Here is a 17330-nt window from a genome sequence, read left to right as displayed (position 1 = left end):
AGCTATGATCGCTAACGCTGTGCTTTTAATTAGAAACCAATGAGATGTATGTACAATTATGTAGAATTTGGAATGACTAGCTTGGGGCTTTTAGCTATGCAAAGTACAATTATGCCATATTACCCCTACCCATCTTCAAAAGTGGGTCTAACACGCAGGGAGATCTAGAGTAATTATTAGTTTGGATAGTTAGCAATTTAGACAAATAATATGAGAAGGTCTATATAAAATCTATTTGTCCAAGTAAATAGTCGAGTAGCTCAAAATTTATTTCAGAGTTAGGTCTAGGTCATATGAATCTTTTCTTATTATCTGTCAAATTGCCAGCAATTTAGACAAATAATTACAGTAAATCCTTATGCAACCTGATCTCATCTTACTCCTCCCGCATTCTCTCCTAGTAATATTTTTGAACGATTAAACTATGATTTTATCTGAAATATTTGTACTATTTTATTTTCAAGTTGTATATTTCTTGTTATTTTCTTCTTCTATTTTAACCTTAAAAAAATGAATGGATTCTCCAAAGTTGAGTTTCTTGCAATACATTGCTCACTTGCAATGACACCTAGGGGTTGATTTGGGGAGAAATACGTATACTTCTAGGTTGTCATCGTTTGCTGATTATAAGGATTAAGAAAAAAAAATGTGTTGTCATCTTGGTATGTTGATGTAATTTTTGGTTTATATCAACTATCTATCCAGTACAAGTGTATGTTGTAGCCAAAAAAAATTCTTATATGGGCTTTTGAACTTTTTGAGGTGTTTTAGGCATTTTTGTGCCTATTTTTTAGGCTTATTTTAAATAGTTTTGGGTCAAAGTGTTCTAAACAACAGTGAATATAATGAAACCCTATGTCTAACTCGTATTTAAAATAACACCTTTTTGTTTACACCAAAACAAAAAGTTATATTTATAAAATATAAAATATAAAATATATATTTATATTATTATATATAAGAGTAGGCGGTTAGCGGTTATTAACCGCTTTTCCCTACCCTTAAAACCTCTAACCGCTCCGCTCTAGGTGGTTAGCATTTTTTTTATAACCGCCTACCAAAACAGTTACGTGCCGTTTAGTGGTTGAGGTTAGTTTTTGTACACCCCCACTGAAAAGTCAAAGGCAACTTTGCTGATTTAACCACGAGCTGACGAGCATCAGCACTAGAGAGATTCTACGAGCATCAGCAGTAGCATAGAGAGAGAAAGAGAGAGATTCTACGAGCATCAGCAGTAGCATACTGCATAGAGAGAACCAGAGAAAAGATATAGCGCCATCGTCATGGGAACTGTTATCGACTCCCATTTCTTAGGCCTAACTGCCATTGTCACTGTAAACTTTCTCTCTCTGTCTCTCTGCTTGACTGATTTTTATGTGTGAGTTTTTAGTCTTGAAAGATGAAAGAAGTTTGATGGATATTGCAGGTGGGGTATCAGTTTTTGTTCTTTATAGTCACAGCCCTTCTCAAATTCGATAAAGTCACGTACTTTGCAGGTATCTTGTTCTTTCTCTCCTTATCGTTTTATTTCCTTGCTTTCTCGGACTTGAATTGCGCCATTTTCCTTAGAAAGAGAAATGGGTTCTTGTTTGGTTGCTGAGAATTTGATTCCTTACTGAGCTCTTTGAACACGTCTACCAAGAAAAGAAAACAAGAAGAAATAATGTTACTTCCAGTGTTTTTTTTTTTTTGTTAAATTTTATTTTTCTTTCATTGAATTCACAGACAGCACAAATTTTGCGATAATTGCAATATTGACTCTGATTCTGAAAGGCACATGGAATGTTAGACAGGTAATATTTCCTGGTTTTAATGGCACATAAGGTAAATGTACTGCATTATGATTATAATGGAATTTGAATTTATGTTTTTCTTTTGGGTTAAAACGTTTAGTCTTTATTCGGTTTTTCATAAATAAATAATTGGAATTTATATTTCTTAACTTTGCTGCTCTATTTTCCAGATAGTCTTGACTTCGCTTGTATTCATATGGTGTCTTCGCCGCGTATTGTTTCTGTTTACTTGGTTTCATTTTTTAGAGTTGACTCCACAAATCCTCAGGTTTCCAACCAGTTGGACTCTCTTACATGAAATTCTATTAGATTATATCAACTTTCTATATGATTTTGATTTTCTGGTTGATATGATTAGGATCTTGCGGTTGAGGCAGTATACATGTTTGGATTATTTGTGTCGTAATTTTGTAAAGCTGGCTTTCGGGATACTTCAGGTTTTTATAGCTCTCTATTTGCTATTTTTTATAGCCATAGCTGTGTATTCATGCTTTTAGTTTGTGGGGCCCGGTTGGACTGGTTGTATTAATATTCAAATTGTACTGCAGGCTGTCTGGGTGTGGACAATTATCTTGCCTGTCACAGTACTTAATTCAAGCTCAAGAAATCCATCTCTCCAGGCTGTGGACATAGTTGGCTGGATTATGTGGTCAGTGGGTTCTTTACTTGAAGCAATAGCTGATCAGCAAAAATTGGTATTCACAAACTCTCTAGAAAATAGAGGGAGATGGTGCAATGTTGGACTCTGGCAATACTCTCGTCATCCCAACTATTTTGGCAAGGTTAGTGATTCTATTTCATTTAAATGCCATTACTTCTAGCACTGGTGCTACATGCAGCTGTTCTTGATGCTTCTTAGAAATCTTCAACAGAGCTTAAGTTATACCTTTATATCAATTTCATATGTAATTGATGATATCTCTTTCATGGTTACATTGTTTACCTTAATTCCATTTCCATCAATTAATGGAAGCTTGATGAATGTTGAGTTCAGATTCTCCTATGGTGGGGAATATTTGTGGCTTCCACACCGGTACTAGAAGGTGCAGAGTGGCTTGTAATCCTTGGGCCAATCTTCCTCACATTGTTGTTGCATCTTTTCGTCACTAGCATACCATTTCTTGAGGTTTGCGCCTTCTTGCTTCTGATTTTATTACAATACTGACCATTTTCTGAATGGGCTTATGATATACTGCACAAATGAAAACAGATGTCGGCAGATACTATTTTTGGGCTTGAACCTGAATATTGGCTTTATAAAGGAAGAACTAGGTTATATTCATCTTCTCTTCTGTTTTTGTTTTAGTGTATTTTGGAAGAAAAAGTAGCTGAGATTAACACATTATGTTGCAGCCCTCTAATTCTACTGCCACCAGCTGTATATGGGAATTTGCCCTTATGGTTCAAAGCAACTTTCTGCTGTAATCTTCCACAAATAGATTCAAACAGGTGAGACAAAAACTGTGTAAATACTTTAATCTTGATAAGAGACTCATGCTATAATTGCAATTTTCATTTAAGTTGGGCTCATGTGCATGATTCTTCATTGAATATCTAACAGTGTTTCCAATGCAAATGTTTTGGAGGCAAATGACTCTGTAGCGACGTATTATATATATGTTTGTGGTGCTTTATTGTTGTAGTCTTTGGAGGGTGTCTTTAACATAGTTTAGGAGTTAGTTTTTCTTTTTCTTTTTTTGATGAAAATGTTTCTCTTGTACACACTCCTTGTAGAAGGGTTGGAGCAAGCGGGGAAGAAAGCAGCGGGGGATTGGAGATGCATTAGTGCACGACGATTCTTTGGCTTCCGAAGTTTCATTTTCTTTATACTCCTTTATACGGTTCATTAGTGTTTGATCTTCTCTATGGCAACTATGATGAAATGGAATTCTGATTTGCTAATTTTCAAGCTGTCCTGTTATCCCCCAATAAGGATAATTGTAGAACATGTACATATGATTGGTTGATTGTGCAAGAATTTGAGCCATCATTATCTTCCCTTTACTTCCTCTTTTGATTCTTTTCTTTTGTAAGTGCAGTACAATTTACAAATAAGGCGTGGTCGAGGCTCTTTCCTTAACAACTTGATCATTCTCTCCCTACTCTGGAATTCGTTATACTGTTGGAACTATATGCATAAAATCTTAAATCTACTACAATCTCTCTACCTACACAGCCGTGCACCCTTCTTCTACCATCTCCAGCCAACTCTTTCTTCGTGTCGTTTGAACCCCACCAACCCCCTAAAAAAAAAATTGAAAGGAAACTGCAGCCAAACTGTCTCCCATCTCCTCGAAATCTTAGTGCAAAACTTAAAAAACATAGAACAGTTCTAGCCTCCTACTTCCTAGTACTGAAATTAAATCTGAGAAGAATTTTCCTTTTCCATTTATGTGTAAATAATTACATCCCTACATATTGAGTGTGTTACTGGCTGTGGGAGGCCTTGGGGGGCTAGTGCATGTAATACACCCCTAGCATTTAAGACCTCTAAAAAGCCGAGGCATCCAAATGAATAATAATAATAAGAAAAGAAAAAAAAAAAGCACCATTTATTACAAATTATACACCTGTAGTGTTACTGATGTTTTCCAAGGAAATGATAGCACCCGATTTGGTCCCATTTGATTGTTGAGAATGTGACATAAAAATATAGATGACCCAGAAGTGAAGGCATACAAGGTAAACCAGAGACCACACCTTCGCACTGGAGTTCCTTCTCAGAAATACCTCACCAGCCAAGAAAATAGAATCCAACTGCTGAATCAATGATCCCAAGTGCTTCCTGCTTGAACTAATCCTATCATGAAACAGAGGCCCCAACTTTGATTCTGAGAGCACCCACGTTCCCGATTCCACGTCCCTCAACGAAGTACCGGACTTGTCTTCATCTAGTAACCTTGAAACCGCCTACAGAGTGCATCAAAGTATACAGTGCAAATCAGTGTTATATGTTTATGTAGAAATTGTCTGTAGATGATAACTCCATGGTGACAATGTACCTCAATTCTAAAGAGTAGCGTTGCCTTCTCTGAGGAGAGAGCCTCAACCTGGTTGAACAATAAATTTGAGGAAGATAGCACTTGAGAATTTTGTTTCTTGGTAAGTACTTAGGGGTCAATGACCTATAGTAGTTGTAAATTCAATGATGGCTAATTAACTTTCATCCCTCCCAAAGCACAAAAGGCATATCAGCTGCACATTATTTACGATGCTCACTCTACTATTGCCTTCATGCATCTATAAGCACCTTACGATGCACCCTAAACCTTACGAGCTTTTATAGTATGTTTTCATCACTTCTATGCAAGGCATTATCAATGCTGAATCAGATGTATCAAATGGTCCTATTCATCAACGAAATACAAATACTAGAAACCCTTTGAATTATCAAAGATGCTTCCACACAAACCTGGGCTTGTTTCTGGATTAAATGGTCAGTCATCTGACCAAGCCTTCGCTTGAGCTCAATTTCTACTTCAGTTGGATCCTCCATTTCTTTCCTTGTCATTTCAATGTTTGCTTCCAGCTTCTTTGCCTGCAATATAGATGACACCGTATGCAAAATATATTGATTGGAAAAAGCTTACATATAGCAAAAACAAAGTAACAACATATCAGTCAAACTCTAGATAAATCAGGTCAATAGGATATGTAAGAATACGGAACTTAGAATGCAACTTTTGAAAACCATCAGAAAACAACAAAAATAAAAATTCTTTATCTAAGTTTATATGCTCTGTTAGTGAAACCCAAAGCTTATAAGACCCATAAAACTCCAAAACTCTCTTAACTTCTGTCCAACCCCATTAGAAAAAGTGTATGCAGACTAAAATGGCCCTTCTGACATCCATTACAATAGATGACGTGGAGACTCCATCTCCATCAAAAGAAAAATAAACTGGATATCATAGAACGTCATGCCAACCTCAGCATATTGGGACCATAACCTAGGACATGACTTGTACCACAACCTTTCTGCTTTCTGGACCTAACACTAAAACGTACACTTCGACACTTAACCAAAGACAGGAGTTCAATAAATTAATTATCTGGATTTCATTTCCAAAAGAACAAGGCATGCTGAGAGCATTCGAGATAGAAAAGGTGGAGTGGATATCTCGAGGACATCGCCCTGAGAAAATGATCTCAAACCTAAACCTAACTGATAGAAATATATCAAAATTTTGAAAACCTCACCTTATCTTGCAATTGTGCGACTTTATCAGCTATGAAAGAGTACTCTGCCCCAAGTGTCTCTCGTTCAAATTCAATTCCTTTTGAAGCAGCTAACTGCAACATTTTCAGTAAAGTAAAGATTATCACAAAACAAGAAATTTCGGTTGTTCCACGAGTAATTATGAAAGCCAGAAAAAGTGCATAGCTCCAAATGGGACCCCCCAGAATATAACTCACTTGCTTTAGAGATGTTCCAGTCTGATGAGAATCTGAGATCCTTCTCCTGAGCTCTACAAGGAAAAAAGGGAGTTTCAGAGACCAAGCTATCAAAAAGTCAAGATAATTTGAGCATCATATTGGCAATGTTAGATATTGATTTAATAATATACAGTCAATGAACTATATGCATACATACAAAATATATTATGTTCCACAAATTTGATTGCTATGACGGTTTGAATTCAGTTTTGGAGAGAGCTCCATGGCATATGCCCAATAGGCCTCTGGTTCGCAAATGATGGCAGCCCAACCTAACACTGTTCAAGGAAGATTGGAGGAGCTCAAGTCCTTTTCCTTCCTCACCCTTTACTTGGACACCTGCTTGTCTAGCTCTTTTAGTCATTAACTATTCTGATTTTCTTGTTCTATTTTCCTCTCCCTCTTAGGCGTTCTCTTGTATACTACCCGTGTACTAGGGTTGCGCCCCTTTGCGCTTTTGGTATATTCAACATTTTATCATAAAAAAAAAGCTCAATCTCTTGCTTGTTAGTTACTGCATAACAGGAATATTTGGTGTTTTTAGCAGTGAAGACAAAGTTTACAAGTTTTTTCTCACTCTGCACTACTAGTTTTCAATGGTTACTGCTCATGCCTAGAACAGCCACTTATACTACTATTTTCTTGGCTCTTAGCATCTCAGAACCATAACCCTTTCTTACACCCTTTGAAAGCCTAAAACCCTTAAGTTTTTACTTAAGCCTTAGACACCAAATAACCTATGAAAACAAACCTTAAGACCCTTGATATTAGTCCCAGCCCAGAACATCGTGGAATCTTCAACTTTAGCCCTTTGTTGTATTTAAACCATACCACTTTACACCATGATTTAAGCCATAAAGTCTGACACATTTCTTACGCCATGGCAAACTAAATGCAGGTTCCTAGCTGTACACAGGTTTCAAATCTGCCATATGTCAATTAATGAAACAACCCTTACAACATAAGTTGCCCTAAAGCCTTCTAATTAGATTTCGACATACTTATTCTTTTTTTATTATTATATTATTATCTGTAGAAACCGAGTACACATAAAACTACGTTCTTGTGGTTGAGATTTTAATCATTATCAAACCATTAAGTCCTCTTTCATTGAGGAGTCATTCGATATTACAAATATCCTATTCAGTTCCTTTGGAAAAGAAGTTGTATCAGCTGCAGTTGAAAACAGAGGCAAAATCAAAAGGGTAAGAAGGGTTCATTCTGGTTTTTGCTTTGTTATCTAGGAGGTATACCTTCATGGGTTGCTTCTTTCAAGTCAATTTGTTGTCGGAGTTCTGCTACCCGATTAACCTGGTCCAAACATATGCAAAATAAAAGGCATAAGCATTATTGTTTCCATACATTATTTATTTATTTATTCATTCACTCATTCATTTCTGATTTGACATTTGAAACTCATACCTATGCTTACCCCACCCCATCCCCATTACCACCTGAGCCAATGGGCATAAACATTACACGTATTACTGAAGTAACAAAATTCCATAATGTCAGAACAGGGAGAAGCTAACATGAAATAGTTTTGCTTTACAATATGAATGCCCCGTAAGTTTTTGTAGCAAGTAAAATAAGCTAAAGAAAACAAGGTTAGATAAGTACAGATAGAAGTGATCCTTTAATGACAAATCATGAACCTCTATCAGCTTCAAATGGACTCAGATTGGACTTGTGTGGTTGTCAGTCTCAATGTTAATCATGTCCCATTGCTGGAATATAGAATACTTGGATTCAGGATTCCTAATACCAACCAGTTTAAAAGCTATAAATTGGAAAAGGAAAGTTGATTCATGTTTCCTTATCTTATTGTATGTGATTCCAGAAAAGGAAATTACTTATTAGCTCCTGGCCTAAAAATAATCAATTAATTTAACTTGTTTAAAGTAAAGATAAACATTATAAAAAGAAAAAGAAATTTTAGACTAGAAATGTCATGCAAGAACTCAACTGTATGCTTTTGACTTTTGGGTCTTGCACATCGATTTTAAAATATAAAGAATTTTCGGAGCACTTCCATATCAGTACCTACATGCTCCAAATTCAAATTGAATAAATATACTTATTTACATTGAAAGGGGAAATGGTGCAAGACCATCAACTCACAATGTATTTTGAAATATTTGCAGACTCCTGCAAATTCAGTTTTTTTTCTTTTTCCCAGTATCATGGTCAAACAAGTTCCATATTTCTTTATAAACAGAAAAATGCAGACAGACATATTTATAGACATGTTTCTTTACATCCAAAACTAGGTTATATGGCAATTATAGACATTTAAAAAAAATGGCAAATCAGACAGCTGATAATGGACCTAAAACCTACGATATTAAGATAGACTTTCGTATCAAATTTCTGAAACATCACTAACCGCACGTAATATAAGAGACCACACAATCAAAGCACTTCAAATCCAAAGAGCACAGTTAGAGTTGATGACAAAGCTCATATGAAACATAGAAAACAACCAAAACATAGGCTCAGCATAAAATCAAAAGTCACAAAATTTTCTACTTTTATCCAATATCATTACACGACTCAAGCATTCAAACCAAGTGACTACTTTTTTCAAGTCAGAAACTTGATTAAGAACTCACGGATTGGATTGATGCAATCATTTGGATCAAGAATCTCATCATACCTGTGCTTCAAGATTCCACTGCACAGTAGCAAGGGATCTTGCAAGATCAGCATTAGCAGTCTGCAAGAATTTTTGAACTTTAGTAACAACAGTATAACCTGGTTAACTGCAGTCTATAAGCTTTAGTAAAGCAGAAAACATTTACTGCCATATTTAGTAGCACACCCCCAAAATGAAGAGAGAAACACAGAGAGAGAGAGAGAGAGAGAGAGAGAGAGAGGAAAAGGATGGAAGCGGTCTAAAAGCAGATACCTAAATTACCTTGGCTTCCCTCCTAGTATTATTATGCTTTTGATGAGAGAGAGAGAGAGAGAGAGAGAGAAAGAGAGAGAGAGAGAGGGGGAAACGATGGATGGTTCAAAAGCAGATACTGAAACATGTTAAATTACCTCCAATTTAGCCAATCGTGCAAAGGCTTCCCATCTAGTATTATTATGCTTCTGTTTCTCGAAGTCAACAGCTTCTAGTGTTTCCATCATGGTTGTCTGCAGCTCTGAAGCCTGAAACAAGAAAGAAGGTAAGACCAAGTATACGACCGCTGCAAGAGTTTTAAGGACATTTTGGCAAAAGGTGGCCTATTTCACAAACATACAAATCAGAGAAAGAGACTTAAAGCATCAAAAGATAAGATGTGTTTTCATTTGAAAGTAGCAGTTTGGAGTGCACTATGCTCCTGATATGTCAAGCACAACTTGATGTTTGTTTGGTAAGTATTTTGAAAAGAGTTCTTGATGTGATAGATAGTTGACAAGTGTTTCGATGGAGTCCACATTTGAGAAAATACTTTATTTGAAGATGGTGATGGTGCAAATACATTTTGTGCTTTTAAACCAACTCTAGCTAAAGAAACTTATACAATGGTCACCAATAACTGCTTTTGGTCCATAGTCTTTGGGGTTGCTTTTTCCAATAAACGTTAGTTACATTTCTTTATGTTATTTGTACAAGTACCCAGTTTACTCTTCTTCGCAACAAACAATGGATTGAGCTGCCAACGAAAACCAAGATTTGCTTTATACGGTATTAAACAAGAGGTATGAGCAAATAGAACACCTTACAAGAGTATCAATACGGTAACATGAATCGTAAATGCATGAATGTGATGTACCCAAAAAAAGAGTTGTTTGTGGGGACGGGTTCAAAATTAAGTTGGCTATGGGAATATGTTCTAATTCTTGAGTTTGAGCTTTGGATAACCTCCGACCTGACAACCCACCTGAGTTGCTGCCCTATGGATGAGATCAGTTATAAATGCTATTCTTAAAGACCATGGAGCAACAAAAACTCAGTTGTCTTGCAAAACAACTAAGCACTGGGACAAAAAAAAAAAAAAATGTAGTCGCACAATTACATACGTATTTAACAAATAAAAATTTAAAAAAATAATAATAATAAAAATAAAATAAAAAGCAGCTTGAAAATCTAACAGGAGCACTTCGCTATTCTTTGTATGTTTAAGAAATAAAAATTATATATTTCACACCTAAAAACAGCTTCAAGAATGATCAGAATACCCCAAAAATTCACCCTCTTCAGCAGCTCCAAAAACTGCATTAGCATCCAAAAGTGTAGTATAATCTCGAAAGTAAAGATTTGTTGCTCCAAATACAAAGGTGATAACCCAGAAGAGAATTTTTTTTTTTTTTTTTTTTTTTTTTAAGGAAGAGATGAGGAAGAATGAAGTGACACTTGTGACTGTCGTTCGACATAAATGATGACTGAAGTTCAACGTCCTCTTCACTTATCATTTCTTCACTACAGTATGGTCCTTCCATCCTATTGGCTATGATGCTATCACTATCTTGTAACAAAGTCATTCAAACAAAAATGTATGTGTGTCTTTGTATTCTTGAGAGTGTTTCTGGTTGTATATTTTATTACAAGTAATTCCCAGCTGTATAGGGATGATAAGGGCTAGTCAGGTTTCAGAGACGTCAACCCAAACCCTGAATTGAGATTAAGATTTTTCAACCCAAGCTGAAGCCTGACAACAGGAAACTTAGCCCAAACCTGCCAGAGCTCAGGTTCAATTGCACACACCCTGGCCAAGTTGCAATCCTACAAATCAACCTTACTTTTTACATAGTCATCCATGTAAGTTTTTAAGGGGAGACAAATTTAGATTTGGTTCTGATAGCTAATGAATGCAATGATAGCCGTGTTAGATATGGGGAACCTGGTTTGTTGTGTAAATTGGACTTAGAAAAGGCATATGATCATGCGAATTGGGAGTTTTTGCTATTCATATTGTAACGAATGGATTTGGGGAGAAATGGAGAAATTGGATAGCGTTCTGTATTTCTACAGTTTGATATTCAGTTTTGAATAATGGAGAACCCTCATACTTTTTTAGTAGCTCTCAAGGCATAAGACAAGGGGATCCACTATCTTCTTTTCTATTTCTTATTGTTATGGAGGCGCTGAGTAGAATGATGGAGGCTACAGAAGATAGTGGTCTTGTGGTTGGTTTCTCAGTGGAACAAGAAACAATCCTGGACTTAGTGTCTCACATTTGCTGTTTGCTGATGATACATTGATATTTTGTTAGGCCAATGAGGATCAACTCAGAAATCTGTGCTGTCCTTTTCTATGCTTTGAAGCTGTCTTGGGGCTAAAAATTAACTTAACAAAGTCTGATATTGTTCCAATTGGTGAGGTGGAGGATGTGTTGATAGGCTGTCAAGCATTTTTGGTTGTAAGGTGGCAAGATTACCTATGAAGTATTTGGGTCTTCCTCTAGGGGCACCTTACAAGTCTACCACCATTTGGAATGATATTGTCGAGAAAATGGAAAGGAAATTGGCAAGTTGGAAGAAACTGTATCTATCAAAGGGTGGGAGGCTCACACTGATTAAAAGCACTTTATCCAACCTTCCTACGTATTTCTTGTCTCTATTCCCTATTCCTGTGAGTGTGGCAAACAAATTGGAGAAGCTACAACGAGATTTCCTATGGGGTGGTCTAAATGAGGAGCCTAAGTTCCATTTAGTGAAATGGGCTCAAACTTGTTCCCCCATGCAAGATGGTGGTTTGGCAATTGGAAACTTGTGCAATTTCAATCTCACTTTACTGGGTAAATGGTTATGGCAATATGCTACAGAAAGGGAAGCGTATTGGAGATTGGTTGTTGAAGTCAAGCATGGGTGCATGATTGATGGTTGGTGTACCAAGGCAGTGGAGGGCCCTCATGGAGTTGGGGTGTGGAAACATATTTAGAGAGGGCGAGAAGTTTTTTCAAGATTTATTAGCTTTGGAGTAGGAGATGGCTCCCACATTAGGTTTTGGTAAGATATTTGGTGCGGGGATCAGTCCTTGAAGGAAGCTTTTCCTGAATCATTTCGAATTGCGAGTAACAAAGAGGCATGGGTTAGGGATCATATGCAGCTGTCCAATGATGTTCTACAATGGAATGTTCCCTTTTTACGAGATGCCCAAGATTGGGAGGTAGAGGTGGTGATGGCTTTTTTTGGAAAGTTATATGCTTTCCGTAGTCATATGGGATGGATTGCATGCGGTGGACTCCTTCTAAATGGCATATCTTTGAGGTAAGGTCTTTTTTTTCGTATGCTTTCTTTTACGGGGACAGATGCTTCCTCTTTCCCGTGGAGGAGTATATAGAAAGTAAAAGTTCCATTGAGAGTCAATTTCTTTGTGTGGACGGCAACTCTTGGAAAATTATGACTTCAAATAATTTGTGTAAAATAGGTATCATTGTTGTGGGATGGTGTTGTATGTGTAAGCACAGTGGCGAGTCAGTCAACCATCTTCTCCTTCACTGTGAAGTGGCACAAGCTTTATGGAGTGTGCTATTTTCTCTTTTTTATGTCACATGGGTCATGTCTGGAGGGGTGGCAGAATTGTTAGCTTGTTGGCGAGGTCAGCGAGGAAATATTTTAGCTAAGGAGGTGTGGCGAATCACACCACTGTGTCTAATGTGGATTATTTGGCAAGAGCATAATGCAAGATGTTTTGAAGATCAAGAAAAGTCAATGGAAGAGCTCAAAAAGCTGTTTATTCAAACTATGTTCCATTAGGCTGACGCTTTCAATGTGCCTAAGTTTTCCACCATGTCACAATTATTATCTTTATGTTCCTCATTTTGCCTTTAGTGGGGCCTTTCTTTGTATACATCTTGTGTATTAGGGTTGTACCCCTCTGCGCTTTTCAATAAATAACTTATTTATAAAAAAAAAAAAAAAACAAAAGTTTTTAGTTAAAAATTTTTACTTAAATTATTTTTGGAGTCTCTCTCTCTCTCAATCAGCCCAAACATTTTTTTTTTTTTTTATATAAGTAATGTTATATATATATATATATATATATATATATATATATATATATCAAAAAGCACAATGTGCCACAAGTCCACAAAAAGTATACATAGGCAACCCACGAAAAACCCAAAATAAAACCCAAACATGTCAATCAGCCCATACATGTCAATACTTTAGATTTAGAGAAGACAACACTAGGATTTTTCCCAAAGAAAGAGAGAAGAAGCTGGGGAAGGGAGGAGAGAAAGAGACGGAGAAGAATCAATCCTTCATTTCTTTTATTCAATCAAGTCGCCTCCCATTGGAATACAAAAGAAACTTAAATAGACTAACGACTAAACCTTAGGGCAATGGCAATTTATTGACTTACCTACCATTGACTTATAAATTTAATTAAACATAAAATCAAATCCTAATAACCCCATAAATCAATATTGCGCCTTTCTCCTTTCACCTTTTGCATCAAATTTGCACTTCCGTTTATTCTAGATTTTATGAAGGTCCTTCCTTCTTTCTGCATATCTCTTGAATATATCTCATGCATTGGGTTATGTCCTTTCATTTTAATAGAATCTCATTACTTATCCAGTAAAATATAAAAAATTTACAATGTTTTTCTATCACACGCAGTCACATAAAGGATACACTATGTAGGTTCTTTCTCTACAAGAAACAATCCAATAATAATACCAAAAAAAAAAAAAATTCAGTGCATCATATTTTCATAATTACGCACATGCCTTCAAAGACCCAAAAAGAAAACAAAGAACATGGTTTCTTTTTCTTAATGAAATATGATGTCAATCAACCTCAATGCCAATCTAAAGCCCAAAAATATAAGAATGAAAAGGAATAACAAAAAGGGAAAGATGTTACCTCTTTTGCTTGTTGTTTAGCTCGTTCCTCAAATATTTTCTCCAAGCTTTGCTTCTCCCCCTCTAATCTGGCAACCCTATTCTCCCGTTCTTTGATAGCCTCCACAGCTCTGGCTGCCACTTTCTCAGCTAGAATCTTCTCCATCCTCCTCTTCTTTTCCTCCTTCTCATGTTCACTTTCAGAGTCAGAAGATGAACCTGAATCTGAATCCGAATCAGAGCTCCCGTGAGTTGTTGAGGAAGAACCTCTCTTTAAATCATCAGAGACAGAACTTCTAAGGGCTGCAAATGTTTCATGCTTCCCCCTGATATTACTTGTCAACCTACCTTCAACATTATCCACCCGTGTCTTAACATTAGATACCCCATCAACCTTCCCCAAGACTGATATCATTTCCATAGGTTGAATCTTGCGCGACAACCGTGAATAATTCTCAAAAGGAATTTCCTTAGACTCAAAATTTCCACCATCTTCTTCATTTCCCTCACTCTTTGGTTTTCTTACAAGCTTCACACCTGCTTCATTTCTATCACTTTCTCGCCCTTCCAAGTACCTACCATCCCTCTGCAAATCAACACTTGAAGACCTACCCACCGAATCAGAAGAGCAGGAGTCTTCTCCATCACCCACCTTCCCATTTAACTTACTTTCCTCTCCCAACCTCTGCCCCGACTTCAAAACACCATTACTACTCTTCTGATTCCTCTTCACCTCCGATACTAACAAATTTGACCCTGAACTCCCCTGTCTCTTACCATCCTTCTTCCTCAACCCCCGATTTGCAGTTCCTCCATTACTGCGATTCACCCCAGAATTTGGGCTCTGATTTGGCGTACTAAGGAGCTCGGTCCAGTCACTATCCGTAAGCGTAGACTTGGGTTTGGGAGAGGGTTTTGGAGAACTAGAAATCTCTTTGTTCCTAGTATTAGGTGTGGTAAAATTTGGATCACTGCGAAACTTTCCATTATAATCATTGTTATCTAGCGTTTTCTTCTTCAATTGATCCTTCAGAGGCACAACGCCTCCGGTTTTTGTCGGAGAATCAAAATTTAGTTCGTCGGCAGGAGGCCTTTCGTCCTTGCGAAGCGAATCAGCCGCTTGCTGATCGATCTGAACCGTCCATTACACAAACAATACTAATATGATTACTTAACATAAAAATTCGAAAAAACCAAGGCAGATCAATATATAATAATATATGTACGTACATGTACATGAATAATATTATACAGCTATATCTAATCGCTGAGAATTGAGAAACTTAGGAGCAAAAGACAAATTGAATTCGTTGATTTTGGATCAGAAAAATGCAAAAATTAACTCAAATTATGCATTTGACCGAAAATGCGAGAACTCTAAATCAAAATTTCTTTTAATTTCCTCCGTTATTTCGGGAACCAAACATGGAGAATGAAAAAAAGAAGAAGCATTTTATAACAAGGAAAGAAGGAAAGAGAAATGCCTGTTGGAGAATACTTTCGGCTGCTTTGAGTTTGGATGAGATCCAATTCGCCATCACAGTGTCGCTTCAGCTGGACTGTGAGGTTTCTCAGAGAGAGAGAGAGAGAGATCAAAGAGTGAGCAGTGACTTGTAATGGAGAGAGAGTGCGTGAATCACGCACGGCGCATTTTAGCGGAGCGCCCCGTTGAATGGGTTTTTTTGGCGGAGGATGTTAGAGGAGGCGGTAACGAGAGAGAATGGAGGTGAAGAGGATGCGGAGTGAATGCTAGAATGACGAAAGGGTGTCTGGATCTACCAAATGAAAACACGATCTGTGGCCGTGACGCACACAGGTTGATACGTGGGCCCCTGTAACTCTGGCAGTGAGGGATGAGAGAAAGACTCCTGGCACGTTTGCCAGAAGCCGACAGCGACCTGGAGACCCACCGGTTTGCACTGTGAGGACTGTTTGGATGCACCTTTAAGTGCGTGCTACCGAGGATTTTCTTCCAAAATGACCCGTTTGAAAAAAAAAAAAAAAAAAAAAAAAAAAAACATTTCTTTTTCCTTTTCTTGTATTTTAATCTTTTGACTTTGATTGGGTCAAAAACGACGTGTAATATGTCTAATTATTCAATTAATAGTGTAGTGTAAAAACATTTTTGTCACAGTTATTTATTTATTTATTTTTTTCAGGTGCCTTTGACCATGCTTTCAGGTACTTTTCTGAAAAACATATTGCAGGTACTTTTCTGAAAAACAAATATGTTTTACAGGTAAAAAACACAAAAATAATAAGTCAAACGACTTAGTCAGTACTAAATACAATTACGCAATAAACGCAATCATTTTACAATATAGAGGTTAAAATCACATATAACAATATTTCTCAATATGGAAAGCCTTGAAATCAAGTTGATGCACATAATATATAATCTATATTACAAGCCATAACTTTATTTGATATGGCCTACCTGTACCCTTAACCTTTCACGATAAGGTTTGTATGTCCAAAAAAAGTCTAGTACAATTTCGATGCCCCCACAATGTACATCATAAACCATTACCTAATTGCTCAACCAGATTCAATCCCAGATGATCCACCCAACTATTGATGCTATAATGAGTAACCCACCAGTGGGTGGTATCATTAAGCATGGTTCCACTTGGATCCATGATAGAAGTTCACTCAACACAGTACAAGACCATAAGGTCAAGTTTATATAGATTAATATAGAAATGGGCGTGTAGGATTTATCTTGGAGCATTTATAGGCCCTCCCTGCGCTTAAACAAACTCGGCTTCATCTAATTTGCATTTGTCACCATTCGTAGAGTCCTCTAACCATGGGGACGGTTTTTAATTTCCCTTTAAAAGATTACAGTAATCATTAGGACAGTTTTAACCGTTAGTACGGTTATGATCAATTGACTTTCTTATTTTTTTCGTTATATACCGTTTGGACGGGTTTTTCTGGTAAAATTTTTCCCGTTGTCAATTAAAACCTTATTTAATTTATGTAAAATGGTCCCATTCGGAGCTATGCACATTTTCTGGCTTTCATAATTACTTGTGCAACAACAGGAATTTCTTGTTTTGTGATAATCTTTACTGTACTGAAAATGTTGCAGTTAGCTGCTTTAAAAAAAATTGAATTTGAACGAGAGGCAGAGTACTCTTTCACAGCTGAGATTGGCATGATGCAACACTTCCAAGTGTTGTATTGGTATCCAGTTTATTTTTCTTATGATGGAGATGGAGTCTCTACGTCATCTATTGTAATGGATGCCAGAAGGGCCATTTTAGTCCGCATACACTTTTTCTAATGGGGTTGGACAGAAGTTAGAGAGTTT

The 17330-nt window shown here is 36.8% G+C and overlaps 2 protein-coding genes across 2 annotated transcripts; one reads left to right on the top strand and one right to left on the bottom strand.

The window, feature by feature from the left end:
- The first annotated feature begins 1283 nt into the window (after nucleotides 1-1283).
- LOC132185380 (uncharacterized) lies at nucleotides 1284-3436 on the top strand. The gene is made up of 10 exons (XM_088518423.1): nucleotides 1284-1334; nucleotides 1427-1496; nucleotides 1726-1793; nucleotides 1964-2061; nucleotides 2152-2230; nucleotides 2342-2575; nucleotides 2788-2919; nucleotides 3004-3065; nucleotides 3147-3242; nucleotides 3355-3436. The coding sequence occupies exons 1-10, from the start codon at nucleotides 1284-1286 to the stop codon at nucleotides 3434-3436; spliced, it is 972 nt and encodes a 323-aa protein (XP_088374549.1).
- An 832-nt stretch (nucleotides 3437-4268) lies between these two features.
- Nucleotides 4269-15771, bottom strand: GC2 (golgin Putative 2). The gene is made up of 10 exons (XM_059598400.2): nucleotides 15499-15771; nucleotides 14037-15146; nucleotides 9276-9386; nucleotides 8887-8946; nucleotides 7484-7541; nucleotides 6210-6262; nucleotides 5994-6086; nucleotides 5206-5331; nucleotides 4796-4843; nucleotides 4269-4703 (listed from the first exon to the last, which is right to left on the bottom strand). The coding sequence occupies exons 1-10, from the start codon at nucleotides 15550-15552 to the stop codon at nucleotides 4356-4358; spliced, it is 2061 nt and encodes a 686-aa protein (XP_059454383.1). The 5' UTR covers nucleotides 15553-15771; the 3' UTR covers nucleotides 4269-4355.
- Between the last annotated feature and the right edge of the window lie 1559 nt (nucleotides 15772-17330).

The sequence above is a fragment of the Corylus avellana genome, chromosome 7 (genome assembly GCF_965113065.1).
Source record: "Corylus avellana chromosome 7, dhCorAvel1.hap1.2, whole genome shotgun sequence".
Classification (NCBI taxonomy): domain Eukaryota; kingdom Viridiplantae; phylum Streptophyta; class Magnoliopsida; order Fagales; family Betulaceae; genus Corylus; species Corylus avellana.
The sequence above is the reverse complement of the archived record's forward strand: the minus strand, read 5'-3'. Positions and strand labels throughout refer to the sequence as shown.

What these genes read in the sequence shown, in the direction of transcription:
- LOC132185380 (XM_088518423.1), top strand. Translation starts at nt 1,284, where the DNA reads ATGGGAACTGTTATCGACTCCCATTTCTTAGGCCTAACTGCCATTGTC. An exon ending in TAAAGTCACGTACTTTGCAG is followed by an intron (nt 1,497 to 1,725) that starts GTATCTTGTTCT and finishes TTGAATTCACAG; the next exon opens with ACAGCACAAATTTTGCGATA. An exon ending in GCACATGGAATGTTAGACAG is followed by an intron (nt 1,794 to 1,963) that starts GTAATATTTCCT and finishes TCTATTTTCCAG; the next exon opens with ATAGTCTTGACTTCGCTTGT.
- GC2 (XM_059598400.2), bottom strand. Translation starts at nt 15,552, where the DNA reads ATGGCGAATTGGATCTCATCCAAACTCAAAGCAGCCGAAAGTATTCTC. An exon ending in GAAAGAAGCAACCCATGAAG is followed by an intron (nt 6,263 to 7,483) that starts GTATACCTCCTA and finishes TTTTCCTTGTAG; the next exon opens with AGCTCAGGAGAAGGATCTCA. An exon ending in TCGCACAATTGCAAGATAAG is followed by an intron (nt 5,332 to 5,993) that starts GTGAGGTTTTCA and finishes TCTATATTGCAG; the next exon opens with GCAAAGAAGCTGGAAGCAAA.